The 19,160-nt window shown below is 43.0% G+C and overlaps 1 protein-coding gene across 1 annotated transcript in view; it reads left to right on the forward strand.

The window, feature by feature from the left end:
* map3k7cl (map3k7 C-terminal like) overlaps positions 1–3,778 on the forward strand; it is a 40,131-nt gene extending 36,353 nt beyond the window's left edge. The window contains exon 5 of the mRNA XM_061739311.1: positions 3,592–3,778. Coding sequence (XP_061595295.1) covers positions 3,592–3,772 — 181 coding nt within the window. The 3' untranslated portion in view covers positions 3,773–3,778. The remainder of the gene's footprint in view (positions 1–3,591) is intronic.
* The last annotated feature ends 15,382 nt before the right edge of the window (positions 3,779–19,160 follow it).

Below are 19,160 nucleotides of genomic sequence, written 5' to 3' on the forward strand. Positions count from 1 at the left end.
AAAAAAATCTTCCCCCAGTTATAACTAATATAATTAATATAGTTATAATATAGTTATAACTAATATAATATAGAAACATGAAGCATGTGTTACTTTCATTCTAAGGCTGATACAAGACATATTAATTTTTTGTGTTTTTGGTCCAACATGGCTCTAAAACATGTCGGGTTGCCCACGCCTGCACTAGAGTCTCTTTAACTACTAACTTGTTCCGGGGGTTTTTGTGACACCGTCTGCTTTCGGTTACTACGGATCCAGACGTGTCACATCGTCGTGTCGGAGGCTCGTTCACTTCCCGTATTTCAGTGTTGCAACGATGAAGACAGGAATAAACCTTTGACACAGTAACCAGGGATTTTCCAGAGAGTCTCTTCCTGTCGCTATAAAACCAGAAGACGCACCAGAGGAATTAAAGATGTTTCTTATATCAGCAGGAGGAAGTTGGTCAACGTTACGATCCCCTCCCACTATCCTGCTCCCCACAGCTGTTGATTTTTTGTTAGTGTTGTGCAACAAGTAGTTGCGCTGTTCAGTTATCAAGAACTATTAATAATTAATAAGGTAGATTACTTATCAAATTGAATTATCAAAATGACTTGATTCTTTAACAGCAGATCAGTCTCAAAAATGGATATTATTCTGCAGAGTAGTACATTTTACTATCATCACTACAGAATAACCGTTGAAGGCCATTACCAGTTCGGCTCTAGCTCTGTCAAACAGCCATTGTGACAAAATACGTGCAAACAACAACTTTTCTCATTAAAATCAATCAGAATTTATTTACATACAGGTGTCAAGCAGATGGTAAAAGCAATACCCAAAAAAACTCTGATGGCAACTACATTAAAAACATAAAACACTAACTATCAAGAAAAACAACAACAATAAAACGTTAACTGCATAAGGAGAATAAATCAAAACAATAAACACGTGTTTTGGGAGAAATCTCGCTTATGGTTCGAGAGCGGTCGGCTGTGCAAAAGTGAATCAGACACACACTCGCTTTTGCTATAATGAATACATTTATTAAAAGCAGTGCACACAAAAAGACTCACACACAATTGCCCTTTCGCTAGGATAACTCTGTGTCAAGTTATCCCCCGCAAATGACAAAACAACAGACAATTACATAGGGGCTAGGCGATGTACCTCTTACCTCAACACAGAAGGACTGGAGAGCCGGAACAGTCCAGGCAGAGCAGCGATAAAAACCCCGGCTGGGCGTCCGTGCACTAGACCCACAGCTGACTCTGACTGAACTTCCGGCTTCCCCGTCTTTATAACTTTCACTCAAGCCCACCCGCAAACTCTCACAATAAGCCCTCGGTTAACACGGGAGAAAAGATCCCATGTGAACTAGCGCTTCTCTCACAGTTACATTTGTCAATAAACAACAGGTGCATAGCTGATATGACGTTTTGAGAATCAAGGACATTTCAGGACACAAAACTTATTTTTTCTTCCTTCAACACGTGATACAAAACTCCCAATCATCTGTGTCTCCAGACAACTGGCTGCACGTGGCCGGCAACGCATTTAAAGATGGCGGCGCCCTGTGGTATTTAAAGATGGCGGCGCCCTCGCCACGCCACGTGCAATCAGACGGGATGACAAACCACAGCGTTTAAAACGTAAATAACTGGCGGAAAATGGCGCCACAAAATAAACACACAACAATAACGATGCCGGTAGTTGCCGGCACACAGTTATATACGTACAGTAACTTCATTAAACACAAATTTAGCTCTGAACCGCTCTAGATTACACTGATCGCCCAAAACACAGCCTCACGTCTCCCTTGGCTCCGGGTCTGGGGCTGCGGGTTCTGCCGGGGTTCCAGTCCGAGGCCTCGTTTTTCTCTGCTTCCAACTCTGGAAAGAAAAGGGACAGTAGCTGCAGCAGCGCCTCACGCCGGCTCCCTGGTGCCCGTCCACGGCCTCTACGATGCCTCGCTGCGCACGGGGGCCGGTTCCGTCCATCGGAATCGCGGCTCGTCCGTCTGTGTCGCCAGGCTTTGTGGGCTTCACGGGTCCAAAGCTGGAGCTCCTACGGCGGATTCTGGTCCACGCTGGCGATCGCCCCTGGAACGGCACGGTTCCTGGTGTAGGAGAGTGCTCGGAGAAAAAGAGGGGGTTTAAAGGCAGAGAGAGTGAAGAGTGCGCCGCACTCGGATCAGGGCTCACGCTTGGCCGGTCAATCCGGTTCAAGCGGCTCTTCCCCCCCACAGCTCTCAGGAATAGTGGGAAGAGGCGGCCCAGGTGCGCTGGTCGGCAGGAGAGGTCTCTACTGCTCGGCTCGCCTGGGCGAAAGAGGATGAGAGCTGGGGGAGAACGGAGATTTTGCACTCCGCGGGCTGCGTGACGTCGTCAGCGCCTGACTTATTATCGTTCACGAAAACGAACGAAATAACGAAAACTAAAATTGAAAAAACAATTTCTTTAACTGAACTAAATAAAAACGAAAATTAAAAGACAAAAACGATAACTAACTGAAACTATATTGCATGTTTAGAAAACTAACTAAAACTAACTGAAATTATAGATATAATTTCCTCCGTTTTCGTCCCTGTCAATAAAAGCCTCTTGGTATGATCAATTTATTCTGCTCTGGCCGTTTATCTCCAACTGGCAGCTACGGCACCTGAACGCCTCACGGTCCGTGACGTCAAAACTAAAACTAATAAAAACTAAACTAAAACTAAGCATTTTTGAAAATATAAAAACTAATAAAAACTAGCAAACCCACACTAAAAACGAATTAAAACTAACTGAATTGAAGGACAAAAAGTCAAAACGAAATAAAACTAAACTAAAATTAAAAATTCAAAACTATTATAACCCTGGTGATTGGACGTGCGCCCTTCAGGCTCCGCCCCCAAGGCACGTTGGTCTTTGTAGTTCTTCACAAAGCGGCCATTTTAAGAGGCATTTTTAAAGCTGATTTCAGGCCGGGGTTGAGCCGGCTTTAAAGTTGAATACACATATTCACCAAATGTTCATAAACATTCATAAGAGTTCACATGATCACATGACGTAGCACAACATTAGAAAGTATATAATGTTTGATTTTTCTCCACGACAGTACCGTAGAAACATGCAGAGAGGCTCAGTCAGCTGGTTGAAATGCTTCTCCTGTCACGGCTCAGACAGGACAGAGAACCCAAATGCACGACACCAAGCAGAATCAGAGTCCAAGAGGCTTTAATCTTGTCAAAGGCAGCCAGGGGTCAAACCAGGCAGACAGGCAGATCAAGCAAACAAAAACCAAAGGGGCAGGCAAAAATCCATAAACCGGAATCAGGCAGGGTCGCAGAAGGGCAGGCAGGCAGAAACAGAACAGGATCAGGCTGGAAAAGCGAGGCATAAACACCCGACAATCTGGCAAACGAAAGGTGGAAAAGGGCCGGTATATGAGGGGAACTGATGAGGGAAACCAGGTGTGGAGCTGGGTGGGGAAGCACAGGTGAAGGGAATGAGTGGATTACTGGTTGATGAGGGTGGCAGGATCTGGAATGATAGGAGAGTCAGTAACACAGTAAAAAAACCTATGAAACTGTGAAACCATGACATCTCCTGCTCCCCCTTTCAGGCGTAAGCTGCTGGCCGACCTGGTGGAGGACGAGAACGTTGCCGTGGAGATCGCCCGGCTGGAGGACGAGTTCCGGCGGCTGACGGAGGAGAACCGCACCCTGGTGACGCTGCACCGGGAACGCACTCAGCAGCTGGAGCGGCTCTGCCCGGCCGGCCGGAGGAGGCAGGACTCCTGGTGACCTCTGACCCCCACCGGGCCGCCGGGGCCGCCATCGGGCTGGAGAAACAGGAAGTGACGGCTCCTCCTGAACCGTGTATGAATCAGCTAACGACGGAGAGGAGAGGAGTCCTGCGCTCCAACTGCAGACGAACACTTAACTATCCGCGTTGCCGTGGCGACTCTTCCAGGCGGCGACGCTACTTGTCTGGTTTTGTTTGTATCTTGCAAAACCGACCCGGTCACTTCTGCTGACTTGGTGCTGAACAGAATAACATTTACACCACGACGTTTGCTCTTATATCCGTCTCAGGTCTCGCAGAGTCACTTTTTTCTACCCGGGTCGGGGGGGGGCAATGTTTATTTGTTTAATTGAAGTGGAAAACTTTTTGCACAACGGATTTGCAGAAAGGTGCGTCGGAGGAGGAAAGCTGCAGCCAAATTTAAAAAGAAAACTCCTGCACACCTTCTTCTCACCGTACACTAGTTTATTAGGCCAACGTTTCGGTCATAGACCTTTTTCAAGACACCAAGCAGATCGGACAAAGAGCTTGTCTATTAAAGGCTGGTAGGCCTGTGTGATCCAATCAGACGCCGCCATGAACATTCATAACAAACACCTGAGCACATTTAAAGCGACACTACGTAACTTTTCCAGCTTAATCTAATATTTCATCATCATCATTGTGATGGTACATCAACTTCCAACAGGTTTAATGAACCTCTGTCATGATCTGAGGGGTCTGTATCTCCTTTACTGGCACTATGTAACTTTGAGGAGCATGGTAGGAACCCTGCCACACTAAAAAACTACAAATCTTTACGACTTTGACTGCTTTACAGCATACGTCACTTCCCCCTCCTTCCCGATTCGTAGTCGAGACGAAAATGGGCGGGGCTTGGAGCACAGCTCCGCAGAAGCTGGTAACCCGTTGCTGTTGTGGCTGCAGCAGCTCCACACAACAGATGTGGGGAAAAGATCACTAATGGTTTAACTTTTCACCGGTTTCCTGCTCGGAGGCAGAACCACGCAGGCCAAGTATCTGATATAACAAAGTAAAAGAGTGAAAGAGTCGTCGCCTCGCTTGGATCGCGGCTGTAACGACCAAACACCTTCCACACAGTAAACCACAAACACTCACACAGACCGGGTCGGATCATTCAAACAGGTTTTATTCCCCACTTCTCCAGCTAAACGCAGTTGCTGGCCCGCTCTCTGCGGTGCGATTAATTTTGTTGAGGAAAAAATATTAATTGATTTGTAGCTGCAGAGGAAAAAAAATAATCTCACGAGGAAAACAAAAATATTGCTCACGCCTCGGAGCCTCTTCAAAGCAGTCAAAAAAAAGAGAAGTAAGAGTAATACAAAACATGTACTGTATGTTGTACTATTATACTAATTTATTGAAACACATGGCGAGTCAAACATTTACCAAAGCAGCTGCCAAACACTCCTAAACAAGGTAGCCGGAGACGGTGGTTCTGCAGAACTGCGGCAGTAAATCCTTCTAAAGAGTGCAGCTCCGACCAGGAGCTTCATTCTTTAGTAGGGATTTCATATGGATCCAGACCGTTAATAATCATTATTTTCTCCCTATACCGCTCCCTGGCTTCCTTGTTTAAGGTATCCCGGTAAATTCAAGTTCATTTCCAGCAGTTTAACATCTTTTTTTTGCGTTCCGTCTGTTCACTTGGTGAAACAGAAAAGCGTCTTCTCTCAAAACAAATGCAGCGACGGGACAGGAGTTTTCCGGCAGTACGCGCTGGTGCTCATGGGAAACGTAGTGTTCTTTCTGGTAAAGCACTACCGCTTTTGTCCAAAGGAGCCGCCAAACTCAACAAAAGCTGAAAGTTACGTTGTGCTGCTTTAAACAGGGTCACATACCGAAGTGCAGTCAGTAAGCATCACCAGAACTTACCAAGCTCTTTGTCCGATCTGCTTGACACCTTGAAAAAGGTCTATGACCGAAACGTTGGCCTAATAAACTAGTGTACGGTGAGAAGAAGGTGTGCGGGAGTTTTCTTTTTATTTGTTTATTTAAAGGGATCCCCATTAGCTGATGCCAAAACAGAAGCTACAATCGTCTTCCTGGGGTCCAGACAATAAAATACAAAATCAAACATACAATCTTACGGAAGCGTATTACATTCACTTGAGAGAAAAAAAAATCTGCTCTGTTTTTTCGGAATTAACGAGATAATTATCTCAGAATTCCGAGAAAAGTTTTAATAAAAAAATTAAAAATCTGCCCTGTAAAGTTGCATGTAACGTTAGCCAAGCGAACAGTTAGTTTACATAATTTGGCATGTAACATGTAACTAATACCTTAGATACCACTGTTGGAGGGTTATTAGCAGCAGCAACCGTAGCTACTCCATGCAGGTTACGTGAGAGCGTCTCGCAGGTTGTACACAGATTTATTTTTTTTCATTAAAACTTTTCTCTGAATTCTTTTTTTTTTGTCTGCATATATATTAATGGTTAATACCATGTTGGTAAGAACCTAACTGTGCCGGGGGTCCCGGCACAGTTCATCCAAGTGAGGGCCGTGGCAGCGTGGCGCTCGAACTCAAAGTCCGTGTCAGGGGGGCTGATGATAAGAGGGGAGCCAGGGAAGGCATTGAAGATGGGGGGCGGGGGGTGTGGTTATCAGCAGTGTGCATGTGTGGGCGGTAAGTCTGTGAAAACTTCGCTCCAGAGCTGCTCTCAGCCATTGTCCTTGATCTTATCAGACGGCCCGATACAGTTCTGAAAACAGGTCCACAGATGTTTTGTCGTGGGAGAGGGGGAGGGGGGCAGAGTTATCTTGTTTACATTCCTCCAGGGAGATTGTGACGGAGAGGCCTGCCAAGATGTTCTGTCAAGGGCAAATTATAGAATCAACAATTTCTTGCAGGCAGCCCAGTAATTTTCCGTCTGCCTTTCAGTCTCTGGTTCATCAATAGCAACTCCAATCAGACGAATTTGTGATCACTTCCCACCAAGCCGAGCTTACAACTTCTCCAAGGTGTTGTTAATCTTGCCAATGAGCTCAAACACCACCGCTAACCTGCGATTCTGTTCGAGAATCGCATCTAGCTTACGGCCCTGCTCTACCAGCGTCAGAGTCTGTGCATTGGTCTCTTTGCTTGACCCTTCAGCCACGTCCGGCAGCTTTGAGAGCCAAAACAGCTGTCAACGTTTTACGCGTTTGTCGATACACAAGTAATCCCCCTCCTATGGTCAAGAGGACGATCAGGAGAAATCCTGCTATCATAATTCCAATTATGAAGGCGTCTTCAACATCCTCGACAGACAGAATTTTGAGACACAAAGGCTTCCAGTTTTTGTAAGAATCCATTGTACTGTATATCCAGAAAAGAATGTCCCGTCGGGGCAGGAGGGCTCCCTTACCCCCTGGCTTCTTGTCGCAAAAATTTGGTGAATTGTGCTGAGAGACCAGTTAATCAATTCCATGATTGTAGGGTTGTAGAGTTTTCGGAGGAGTGAAAAAGAAGAGACTCTGAAGACGAGACAGACAAAGCAGTAGCAGGGAAGGTTGATAGAGTTGGAGAGGAGCAGAAAAAGCGTCCGCCTTTGCTGAGAGCCGGAAGAAGAAGGTATATATATATATATATATATATATATATATATATATATATATATATATATATATATATATATTTATATATAATGTATATATGTACATACATACCCATTTTCTTTTTCTCGGAATTCTGAGATAATTAACTCGTTAATTCAGAAAAACAGCAATTTTTTTTTCTCAACTGAATGCAATACGCTTCCATACAATCTCAATTTATAAAGTCCATTTAAAAAAATTTAATAAAATTACAAACATCATACAAATCATATACAGTATACAGTAATTTGATGTATTGATCCCACTCAATCAGATACGCTATGATGTTAAGGTGAGACAACAAATATGTTCCTAGTCTTCGTTTCAAATCAGCCTATATTTCTTTTGATGTCACAAATCTGACCTGGAAGGGTTTTCCAACATGCAACTGATCTATAAAGTTCTGTCATTCTGCATAGAGTCAGATTTAGGGAAGGGGAACATAATCCGACCAATGGCGGTGTGATGTGGTCCAATCGTTGCATTTTCCAGAGTTTTAACCCCCCCTCCCCCAGAGTGCACAGCGTCACGGATTTTTGCAGACTTTCTATTTCACACTGAGAGAGTTGTATACCTTTGTGATTGTATTCATTGTAGCGTGAACCTATAAATGTACGACAAGATAACCTGCTGCTTCTAGGACTCATCTGATAATAAAGGGCATCTTGTTTTAACAGCACGGTTTCCTTCATTTCTTTTTTTTTCTTCTTTAATTTGTAAATTATGGTGGAAAATAAGTGTGAAGAAAATAAGTGCATATACAGTAGGTGCCGGCCCCTAAGATTCTGTGTTCCCCGAAGCCCCTAGGAAACACAAAATCTTACCAGGAATATTTGTCTTATTTCTAGTTAAAATGTCTCATTTTTAGTCATAAAATCTCATTACACTTAAAACAAGAGTCATTACCAGAAAAATAACTTGTTATTTCACCTGTTTCAAGCAGATTTTCACTTAAAATAAGTAGAAAAATCTGCCAGTGGGACAAGATTTATCTTCTCATTTCAAGCAAAAAAATCTTGTTCCACTGGCAGATTTTTCTACTTATTTTAAGTGAAAATCTACTTGAAACAGGTGAAAACTGTTGTTTTTTCCAGTGATGATTCTTGTTTTAAGTGTAATGACATTTTAACTAGAAATAAGACAAATATTCCTGAGTTTTTGCAGTGTGTTGTTATAGTGTGTGTTTATGTGGTGTGTGTTTGTGTGATGTGTTGTTGTAGTGTGTTGTTGTGGTGTGTTATTATAGTGTGTGTTTATGGTGTTTTGTGCAGTTCTTACTAAGAATAGGGAAGTGGATAGTGTTTGTTTTTTATGACGTCTTTAGTTCACCATGGAAGTAGACGCAGCCTCCGATTGGTCGGTTTAACTTCCTTATTCTTCCAAATCACGTGACAACAACACTTTTCATTAATGATTGATTCCATTTCTGCTCAAGTTATTCTCTTTTATCCACATTTCTGCTCAAATGAGTCTCTTTTATCCACATTTCTGCTGCAGTTATTCTCTTTTATCCACATTTCTGTTGAAGTTAGTCTCTTTTATCCACATTTCTGCTGAATGTAGTCTCTTTTATCCACATTTCTGCTGAAGTTATTCTCTTTTATCCACATTTCTGCTGAATTTAGTCTCTTTTATCCACATTTCTGCTGAAGTTATTCTCTTTTATCCACATTTCTGCTGAAGTTAGTCTCTACAAGTTTTTTGCTAATAATGAGAAGATAAATCATGTTCCGATGGCAGATTTTTCTACTTATTTCAAGTGAAAATTTACTTGAAACAAGTGAAAATTTTCAAATAACAAGTTATTTTTTTTGGTAATGAGTCTTGTTTTAAGTGAAATGAGATTTTTTGACTAAAAATTTGACATTTTAACTAGAAATAAGACAAATATTCCTGGTAAGATTTTGAGTTTTTGCAGTGTTTTATCCACATTTCTGCTCAAATGAGTCTCTTTTATCCACATTTGTGCTGAATTTAGTCTCTTTTATCCACATTTCTGCTGAGGTTATTCTCTTTTATCCACATTTCTGCTGAATTTATTCTCTTTTATCCACATTTCTGCTGAAGTTATTCTCTTTTATCCACATTTCTGCTGAAGTTATTCTCTTTTATCCACATTTCTGCTGAAGTTATTCTCTTTTATCCACATTTCTGCGTGCCGGATCTGTTTTTCTGATAAATAACACGTAAACATTTGGAAACGATTCCACCTGAAGGCCTGAGCGCGACCTGAGCTCTTTCACAACCTCTTGTTTTCCGAGCGTGTCTCGGGGGGGTTAAGGAAGGATAAAGTGCTGGCTCATGTTTTATCAGCAGAGTTGATGAGTCAGCTGTTCCACCCACAGTGGTTGCAACACCCGGGCCGTCACTTTCCAGTCTGACAGCATTCCGTCTGCCAGGACCTCATTTCCTCCCCAGCTAAGTCTCTGCAGGTAAGAAGCTTTGTTTTCTGTCTGTTACCGGAAAAAACTTTGATTTTTAAACTTTGATGAGCGACATTGAGTAGTAGAAATAATTGGACAAAAGCAGAAATCACTGATCGACATGATCTATAACAGACACACACACACACACACACACACACACACACACACACACACACACACACACACACACACACACACACACACACACACACACACACACACAGTCAGTATAAGCTCCTCCCCTCAGGTCACAGGTACAGATCACTAACATTCTTGGGATAATATTTGTCTTATTAGGGCCCGAGCACCTTCAGTGCGAAGGCCCTATTGTATTTGCAGGAATTTTTATTATTAGGGCCCGAGCACCTTCAGTGCGAAGGCCCTATTGTATCTGTAGGAATTATTTGTATTTTTTTTATTATTATTATTATTATTATTATTATTTTTCTGACGAAAGGAGGGCCTTTTTGCCCCCCTAAACGTGCCCAAAAAGTCACCAAATTTTGCACCCAAGCCAGGCCTGGCGAAAAATTTGATATTTAATGGTTTGCATTAATGGGCGTGGCAAAATGGCTCAACAGCGCCCCCTTGAAAACTTTGTGCCTCAAGCCCCACGATACGGTTTGACGTACATGCACGAAAATCGGTACACACCTGTATCATGACGTAACTTAAAGAAAAGTCTCTTGGCGTCATGCCCGAAACCGAACAGGATGTCGGCCATTTTGAATTAGTCGTGTCATTTTGGCGAAATTTATGCCATTCCTTCGGCAGTTAATACGGCCCGAACCGTAACGAGCACCCAGGTGTGTTATACATCAAAATGTGCGTCTCCATCCTCCGACACCACGCATTACTTTTCTCTCTCAAAAGCGTTACCGTGGCGATGCTAGATGCCAAAAAGCGCGCCCACCCTTCATCTGATTGGTTCTGACAGAAAAAACTTTGCGCCTCAAGCCCCATAATACGGTTTGACGTACATGAACGAAAGTCGGTACACACCTGTATCATGTTGCAACTTACAGAAAAGTCTCTTGGCACCATGGTCGAAACCGAACAGGAAGTCGGCCATTTTGAACATTCTGAATGAATCACGTAATTTTGGAGCAATATATGCCATTCCTTCGAGAATTAATACGGCCCGAACCGTATCATGAACCCAGATGTGTTATACATCAAAATGTGCGTCTCTATCCTGCGACTACGCGCATTACTTTTCTCTTTCAAAAGTGTTACCGTGGCGACGCTAGACGCCAACAAGCATGCCCCCCCTTCATCTGATTGGTCCATATTTGATAGTTCCCCAAAAGGCACCAAATTTGGCATGCAAGCAGGGCCTGGCGATAAATTTGATATTTCATGGTTTGCATTAATGGGCGTGGCAAAATGGCTCAACAGCGCCCCCCGGAAAACTTTGTGCCTCAAGCCCCACGATACGCTTTGACGTACATGCACGAAAATCGCTACACACCTGTATCATGGCACAAGTTCAAGAAAAGTCTCTTGGAGCCATGGCCCAAACCGAACAGGAAGTCGGCCATTTTGAATTAATTGTGTAATTTTGGCGCAATTTATGCCATTCCTTCGGCAATTAATACGGCCCGAACCGTAATGTGCACCCAGGTGTGTTATACATCAAAATGTGCGTCTCCATCCTGGGACTACACGCATTACTTTTCTCTTTCAAAAGTGTTACCTTGGCGACGCTAGACGCCAAAAGGCGCGCCCCCCCCTTCATCTGATTGGTCTATATTTGATAGTTCTCCAAAAGTAATCAAATTTTGCATGCAAGTCAGACTTGGCGATACATTTGATATTTCATGGTTTGCATTAATGGGCGTGGCCTAACGGCTCAACAGCGCCCCCTAGAATACTTTTATCTGCCATAACTTTTGAATGGTTTGACATAGGAAGTTGTGGGTGGTGTCATGGGACTCAGTAATGAGTCCTTAAGCTTCGTTGGCCTTAATTAGCCCCGCCCCTTCTTCTGATTGGTTGTCCCTTTTTTCTGCTATAACTTTTTAATGGTTTGACTCCCGCTTCCTGATTCAAACGTCTGCCGGCCCCGCCCCCCGACCAATCAGTGGCGAGTAGGGTGATGACGGCCCCGCCCCCCGACCAATCAGTGGCGAGTAGGGTGATGACGGCCCCGCCCCCCGACCAATCAGCTGTTGTAATGTGGTGACGTTAGAAATAGTCCCGTGCTCAGCCCGGTTAGAACCTCGGTGAATGGTTACAGAAAAAGTAATAATAAAATAGTAGTGTTTTACTAATATTTATACCTTACAAATATTTAAAAACTTAGGAAAAAAAAGTTCCAGACATTATATCGCTATCTTGGTCTGTCCTAATCCAGTAAGTCAAAGTGAGGTATCAGCTGAGATATAGCTCAACCAGATCATTGCGGTCTTTGGTGCCGGTGGTTGGGAGTTCGAGCCTGGCAGGATGCTGACATTTTTGTAAGCTAATTTTGTGTTTTTTTTACATCAAGATGTGCGTCTCTTTCCTGCGACGACGCACATTACTTTTCTCTTTCAAAAGTGTTACCGTGGCGACGCTAGACGTGAAAAAGCGCTCGTCCCCTTCATCTGATTGGTCCATATTTGATAGTTCTCCAAAAGTAATCAAATTTTGCATGCAAGTCAGACTTGGCGATACATTTGATATTTCATGGTTTGCATTAATGGGCGTGGCCTAACGGCTCAACAGCGCCCCCTAGAATACTTTTCTCTGCCATAACTTTTGAATGGTTTGACATAGGAAGTTGTGGGTGGTGTCATGGGACTCAGTAATGAGTCCTTAAGCTTCGTTGGCCTTAATTAGCCCCGCCCCTTCTTCTGATTGGTTGTCCCTTTTTTCTGCTATAACTTTTTAATGGTTTGACTCCCGCTTCCTGATTCAAAAGTCTGCCGGCCCCGCCCCCCGACCAATCAGTGGCGAGTAGGGTGATGACGGCCCTGCCCCCCGACCAATCAGTGGCGAGTAGGGTGATGACGGCCCCGCCCCCCGACCAATCAGCTGTTGTAATGTGGTGACGTTGGAAATAGTCCCGTGCTCAGCCCGGTTAGAAACCTCGGTAGAATGGTTATTGAAAAAGTAATAATAAAATAGTAGTGTTTTACTAATATTTATACCTTACAAATATTTAAAAAATTAGGAAAAAAAAGTTCCAGACATTATATCGCTATCTTGGTCCCTCCTAAGCCAGTAAGTCAAAGTGAGGTATCAGCTGAGATGTAGCTCAACCAGATCATTGCGATCTTTGGTGCCGGTGGTTGGGAGTTCGAGCCTGGCAGGATGCCGAAATTTTTGTAAGCAAATTTTGTGTTTTTTTTACATCAAGATGTGCGTCTCTTTCCTGCGACGACGCACATTACTTTTCTCTTTCAAAAGTGTTACCGTGGCGACGCTAGACGTGAAAAAGCGCTCGTCCCCTTCATCTGATTGGTCCATATTTGATAGTTCTCCAAAAGTCACCAAATTTTGCATGCAAGCCAGGCCTGGTGATACATTTGATATTTAATGGTTTGCATTAATGGGCGTGGCCTAACGGCTCAACAGCGCCCCCTAGAATACTTTTCTCTGCCATAACTTTTGAATGGTTTGACATAGGAAGTTGTGGGTGGTGTCATGGGACTCTGTAATGAGTCCTTGACCTTCATTGGCCTGAATTAGCCCCGCCCCTTCCTCTGATTGGTTGTTCCTTTTTTCTGCTATAACTTTTGAATGGGTTGACATAGAGAGTCGTGGGTGGTGTCATTTCTGATATGCTTATGGGGGGCGGTGGACGTGAGTGCGAGGGCCCGTTCATCGCTGCTTGCAGCTTTAATTATTATTATTATTATTATTTTCCTGACAAAGTGAAGGCCTTTTTGCCCCCCTTAACATGCCCAAAAAGTCACCAAATTTTGCACCCTAGTCAGGCCTGGCGAAAAATTTGATATTTAAAGGTTTGCATTAATGGGCGTGGCAAAATGGCTCAACAGCGCCCCCCAGAAAACTTTGTGCCTCAAGCCCCACGATACGATTTGACGTACATGCACGAAAATCAGTACACACCTGTATCATGGGACAACTTAAACAAAAGTCTCTTGGGGTCATGCCCGAAACCGAACAGGATGTCGGCCATTTTGAATTAGTCGTGTCATTTTGGCGAAATTTATGCCATTCCTTCGAAAGTTAATTCAGCCCGAACCGTAACGTGCCCCCAAGTGTGTTATACATCAAAATGTGCGTCTCCATCCTGCGACAACACGCATTACTTTTCTCTTTCAAAAGCGTTACTGTGGCGGCGCTAGACGCCAAAAAGCGCGCCCACCCTTCATCTGATTGGTTCAACAGAAAAAACTTTGTGCCTCAAGCCCCATAATACAGTTTGACGTACATGAACGAAAATCGGTACACACCTGTATCATGTCGCAACTAAAAGAAAAGTCTCTTGGCGCCATGGCCGAAACCGAACAGGAAGTCGGCCATTTTGAACATTCTGAATTAATTGCGTAATTTTGGAGCAATATATGCCATTCCTTCGAGAGTTAATTCAGCCCGAACCGTATCGTGAACCCAGATGTGTTATACATCAAAATGTGCGTCTCCATCCTGCGACTACACGCATTACTTTTCTCTTTCGAAAGTGTTACCGTAGTGACGCTAGACGCCAACAAGCGCACCCCCCCTTCATCTGATTGGTCCATATTTGATAGTTCCCCAAAATGCACCAAATTTGGCATGCAAGCCAGGCCTGGCGATAAATTTGATATTTAATGGTTTGCATTAATGGGCGTGGCACAATGGCTCAACAGCGCCCCCCGGAAAACTTTGTGCCTCAAGCCCCACAATACGGTTTGACGTACATGCACGAAAATCGATACACACCTGTATCATGTCGCAACTTAAAGAAAAGTCTCTTGGAGCCATGGCCGAAACCGAACAGGAAGTCAGCCATTTTGAATTAATTGTGTAATTTTGGCGCAATTTATGCCATTCCTTCGGCAGTTAATTCAGCCCGAACCGTAACGTGCACCCAGGTGTGTTATACACCAAAATGTGCGTCTCCATCGTGCGACACCACGCATTACTTTTCTCTTTCAAAAGTGTTACCGTGGCGACGCTAGACGCCAAAAAGCGCGCCCACCCTTCATCTGATTGGTTCGACAGAAAAAACTTTGTGCCTCAAGCCCCATAATACGGTGTGACGTACATGAAGGAAAATCGGTACACACCTGTATCATGTCACAACTTAAAGAAAAGTCTCTTGGCGCCATGGCCTAAACCGAACAGGAAGTCGGCCATTTTGAACATTCTGAATTAATCGCGTAATTTTGGAGCAATATATGCCATTCCTTCGAGAGTTAATTCAGCCCGAACCGTATCGTGAACCCAGATGTGTTATACATCAAAATGTGCGTCTCCATCCTGCGACTACACGCATTACTTTTCTCTTTCAAAAATGTTACCGTGGCGACGCTAGACGCCAACAAGCGCACCCCCCCTTCATCTGATTGGTCCATATTTGATAGTTCCCCAAAAGGCACCAAATTTGGCATGCAAGCCAGGCCTGGCGATAAATTTGATATTTCATGGTTTGCATTAATGGGCGTGGCAAAATGGCTCAAGAGCGCCCCCCGGAAAACTTTGTGCCTCAAGCCCCACAATACGGTTTGACGTACATGCACGAAAATCGCTACACACCTGTATCATGGCACAACTTAAAGAAAAGTCTCTTGGAGCCATGGCCGAAACCGAACAGGACGTCGGCCATTTTGAATAAATTGTGTCATTTTGGCGAAATTTATGCCATTCCTTCGGCAGTTAATTCAGCCCGAACCGTAACGTGCACCCAGGTGTGTTATACATCAAAATGTGCGTCTACATCCTGCGACACCACGCATTACTTTTCTCTTTCAAAAGTGTTACCGTGGCGACGCTAGACGCCAAAAGGCGCGCCCCCCCTTCATGTGATTGGTCCATATTTGATAGTTCTCCAAAAGTCACCAAATTTTGCATGCAAGCCAGACTTGGCGATAAATTTGATATTTCATGGTTTGCATTAATGGGCGTGGCCTAACGGCTCAACAGCGCCCCCTAGAATACTTTTTTCTACCATAACTTTTGAATGGTTTGACATAGAGAGTTGTGGGTGGTGTCATGGGACTCTGTAATGAGTCCTTAAGCTTCGTTGGCCTTAATTAGCCCCGCCCCTTCTTCTGATTGGTTGTCCCTTTTTTCTGCTGTAACTTTTTAATGGTTTGACTCCCGCTTCCTGATTCAAACGTCTGCCGGCCCCGCCCCCCGACCAATCAGTGGCGAGTAGGGTGATGACGGCCCCGCCCCCCGACCAATCAGTGGCGAGTAGGGTGATGACGGCCCCGCCCCCCGACCGATCAGCTGTTGTAATGTGGTGACGTCAGAAATAGTCCCGTGCTCAGCCCGGTTAGAACCTCGGTAGAATGCTTACAGAAAGAGTAATAAATGAAATAGTAGTGTTTTACTAATATTTATACCTTACAAATATTTAAAAAATTATGAAAAAAAGTTCCAGACATTTTATTGCTCTGTTGGTCTCTCTTAAGCCAGTAAGTCAAAGCAAAAGCAATGGCTGAGACGTAGCTCAGCCAGATCATAGCGGTCTTTGGTGCCAGAGGTCGGGAGTTCGAGCCTGGCTTCCCGAAACTTTTGTCAGCAATTTTTGTGTTTTTTTTTTTACATCAAAATGTGCGTCTCTGTCCTGCAACGACGCACATTACTTTTCTCTTTCAAAAGTGTTACCGTGGCGACGCTAGACGCGAAAAAGCGCTCGTCCCCTTCATCTGATTGGTCCATATTTGATAGATCTCCAAATGTCACCAAATTTTACATGCAAGCCAGGCCTGGTGATAAATTTGATATTTCATGGTTTGCATTAATGGGCGTTGCCTAACGGCTCAACAGCGCCCCCTAGAATACTTTTCTCTGCCATAACCTTTGAAAGGTTTGACATAAAGAGTCGTGGGTGGTGTCATGGGACTCAGTATTGAGTCCTTGACCATAATTGGTGAAAATTAGCCCCGCCCCTTCTTCTGATTGGTCGTCCCGATTTTCTGCTATAACTTTTGAATGGTTTGACATAGAGAGTCGTGGTTGGTGTCATCAGATTCTGTATGGAGTCCTTGACCTTCATTGGCCTGAATTAGCCCCGCCCCTTCTTTTGATTGGTTGTCCCTTTTTTCTGCGATATCTTTTGAATGGTTTGACATAGGAAGTCGTGGGTGGTGTCATTTCTGATATGCTTATGGGGGCGGTGGACGTGAGTGCGAGGGCCCGTTCATCGCTGCTTGCAGCTTTAATTTCTAATTAAAATGGCTAATTTTTAGCCAAGAAATCTCATTACACTTAGAACAAGACTCATTACCAGAAAAATAACTTATTTGACAATTTTCACCTGTTTCAAATAAATTCTCACTTAAAATAAGCAAGAACAAGATTTATCTTCTCATTACAAGCAAAAAAATCTTGTTCCACTGGCAGATTTTTCTACCTATTTTAAGTAAAAATCTACTTGAAACTGGTGGAAATTGTTGTTTTTTCCAGTGATGAGTCTTGTTTTAAGTGTAATGAGATTTTTTTTTACTAAAAATGAGACATTTTAACTAGAAATAAGACAAATATTCTTGTTAAGGTTTTGAGTTTTTGCAGTGTAAATCCACATGACGGAGTTATTGGGACGAGTGTATGAATGATTGTATTTGTATGTTTGATTATCTGTATTGTAATGTAACTGTTTTCATATTCCTCACAGTACCACATTGCACTGTACATTTCATTTTTCCTCCCAAAAGCTTCAATATCTTACTTTGGGGGATCATTCGTACGTGCCAAAGTACTGATTATAGATGTCTAATTGGTCTCAATTGTATACGTTTATCTTAATGGCTACGTATGAGTAAACTAAACTTGAATTAAATGAATGAATGAAAAAAAATGTATTGGTCTCCACCAAGCATGAACACTTAGGTCACGACCAAAGGGTCGGGGCTGAAGCCTCGGCTTGTGAATGAATGAATGAATGAATGAATGAATGAATGAATGAATGAATGAATGAAAGAATGAAAGAATGCCCCCCCTTTATAACGGCCCCTGACTTTATTAATTCCAGCTTCACCGTCACCACCTTTTTAAAATATTTGTGTAGAGAATCTATGAGGCCTCTATTTTCTTCTTCTCTTTTCTCTTCTTTTCTGAGCACCGGACTTGTTCTGACCGGACATTTTGACCGTTCTAATGGTTGAATTAAATGATAACATCAAATTTTGATCAGCGGCCAAACCATTTTAGTGTTGGGGGTTCTTGACCACAAGGTCAATTAGGAAGAAAACAAATAACTTAGCTTTTATGTAACTCAAATACTACATATTTTCTCCACAAATAGGCATATTTTGAAACATTTTGAAAAATGATTCCATAATTTAATGAGAATTAAAAAATAAATATATATATATATATATATATTTTTTTTTTTTTTTTTTTTTTTTTTTTTCCAGTTCTGGGCCCCCCCCTACCCTGGCCCGGGACAACAGACCCGTTTGTCCCCCCCTATCGGCGGGCGTGCATGTACATACATATATACAGAGGTGGACAGAGTACTCGACCCCAGTACTTGAGTAAGAGTACAAATACTACTGGTCAAAATTTACTCCGTTACAAGTAAAAGTAGCTCAGTCAAAATATTACTCGAGTAAGAGTAGAAAAGTACTTGCTTTTAAAGGTACTTAAGTATCCAAAAGTAAATGCTTTTAAATTTACTTCAAGTAAAAGTAAGAGTAAGAGTAAGAGTAAATTTCTTATTTTCCACATCAGTAAATTACTATATTTTTTCTAAATTAATTGTTGCGGCTATGTCTTGACTTGTTGCGGCTCAGTCTTGACAAACGCAGGCTACTTTGGCGGTATCGTTTTGAGGAGGCTTGACGTATTTCCGCTTTACGTACATCCCAGTGGAGAGCGTGCACTGTGATAGGTCTCTTCCTTTGACAAAAACAGCTTGTGTCCAATAGGATTTTAGGGAAGAAGAAAAAGGAGCAGACCTGAAAGTAACGAGTACTTTTCAGCCTTCCTAGAAATTTACTCGAGTAAAAGTAAAAAACATTGGTCTTGGAAATGTATTCAAGTAAGAGTAATAAGTACCAAAGAAATCTAATACTCAAGTAAAGTACAAATCCTCTGGATATGTACTTAAGTACAGTACTCAAGTAAATTTACTCCGTTACTGTCCACCACTGCATATATACAAGCACATTACATATCCACATACATATGCACACTACACTTGGTTACACTTACATACATGCATGTATCTGTACACACATATATGTTAAAAAAGGAT

Source organism: Cololabis saira, chromosome 14 (genome assembly GCF_033807715.1).
Source record: "Cololabis saira isolate AMF1-May2022 chromosome 14, fColSai1.1, whole genome shotgun sequence".
Lineage (NCBI taxonomy): Eukaryota > Metazoa > Chordata > Actinopteri > Beloniformes > Belonidae > Cololabis > Cololabis saira.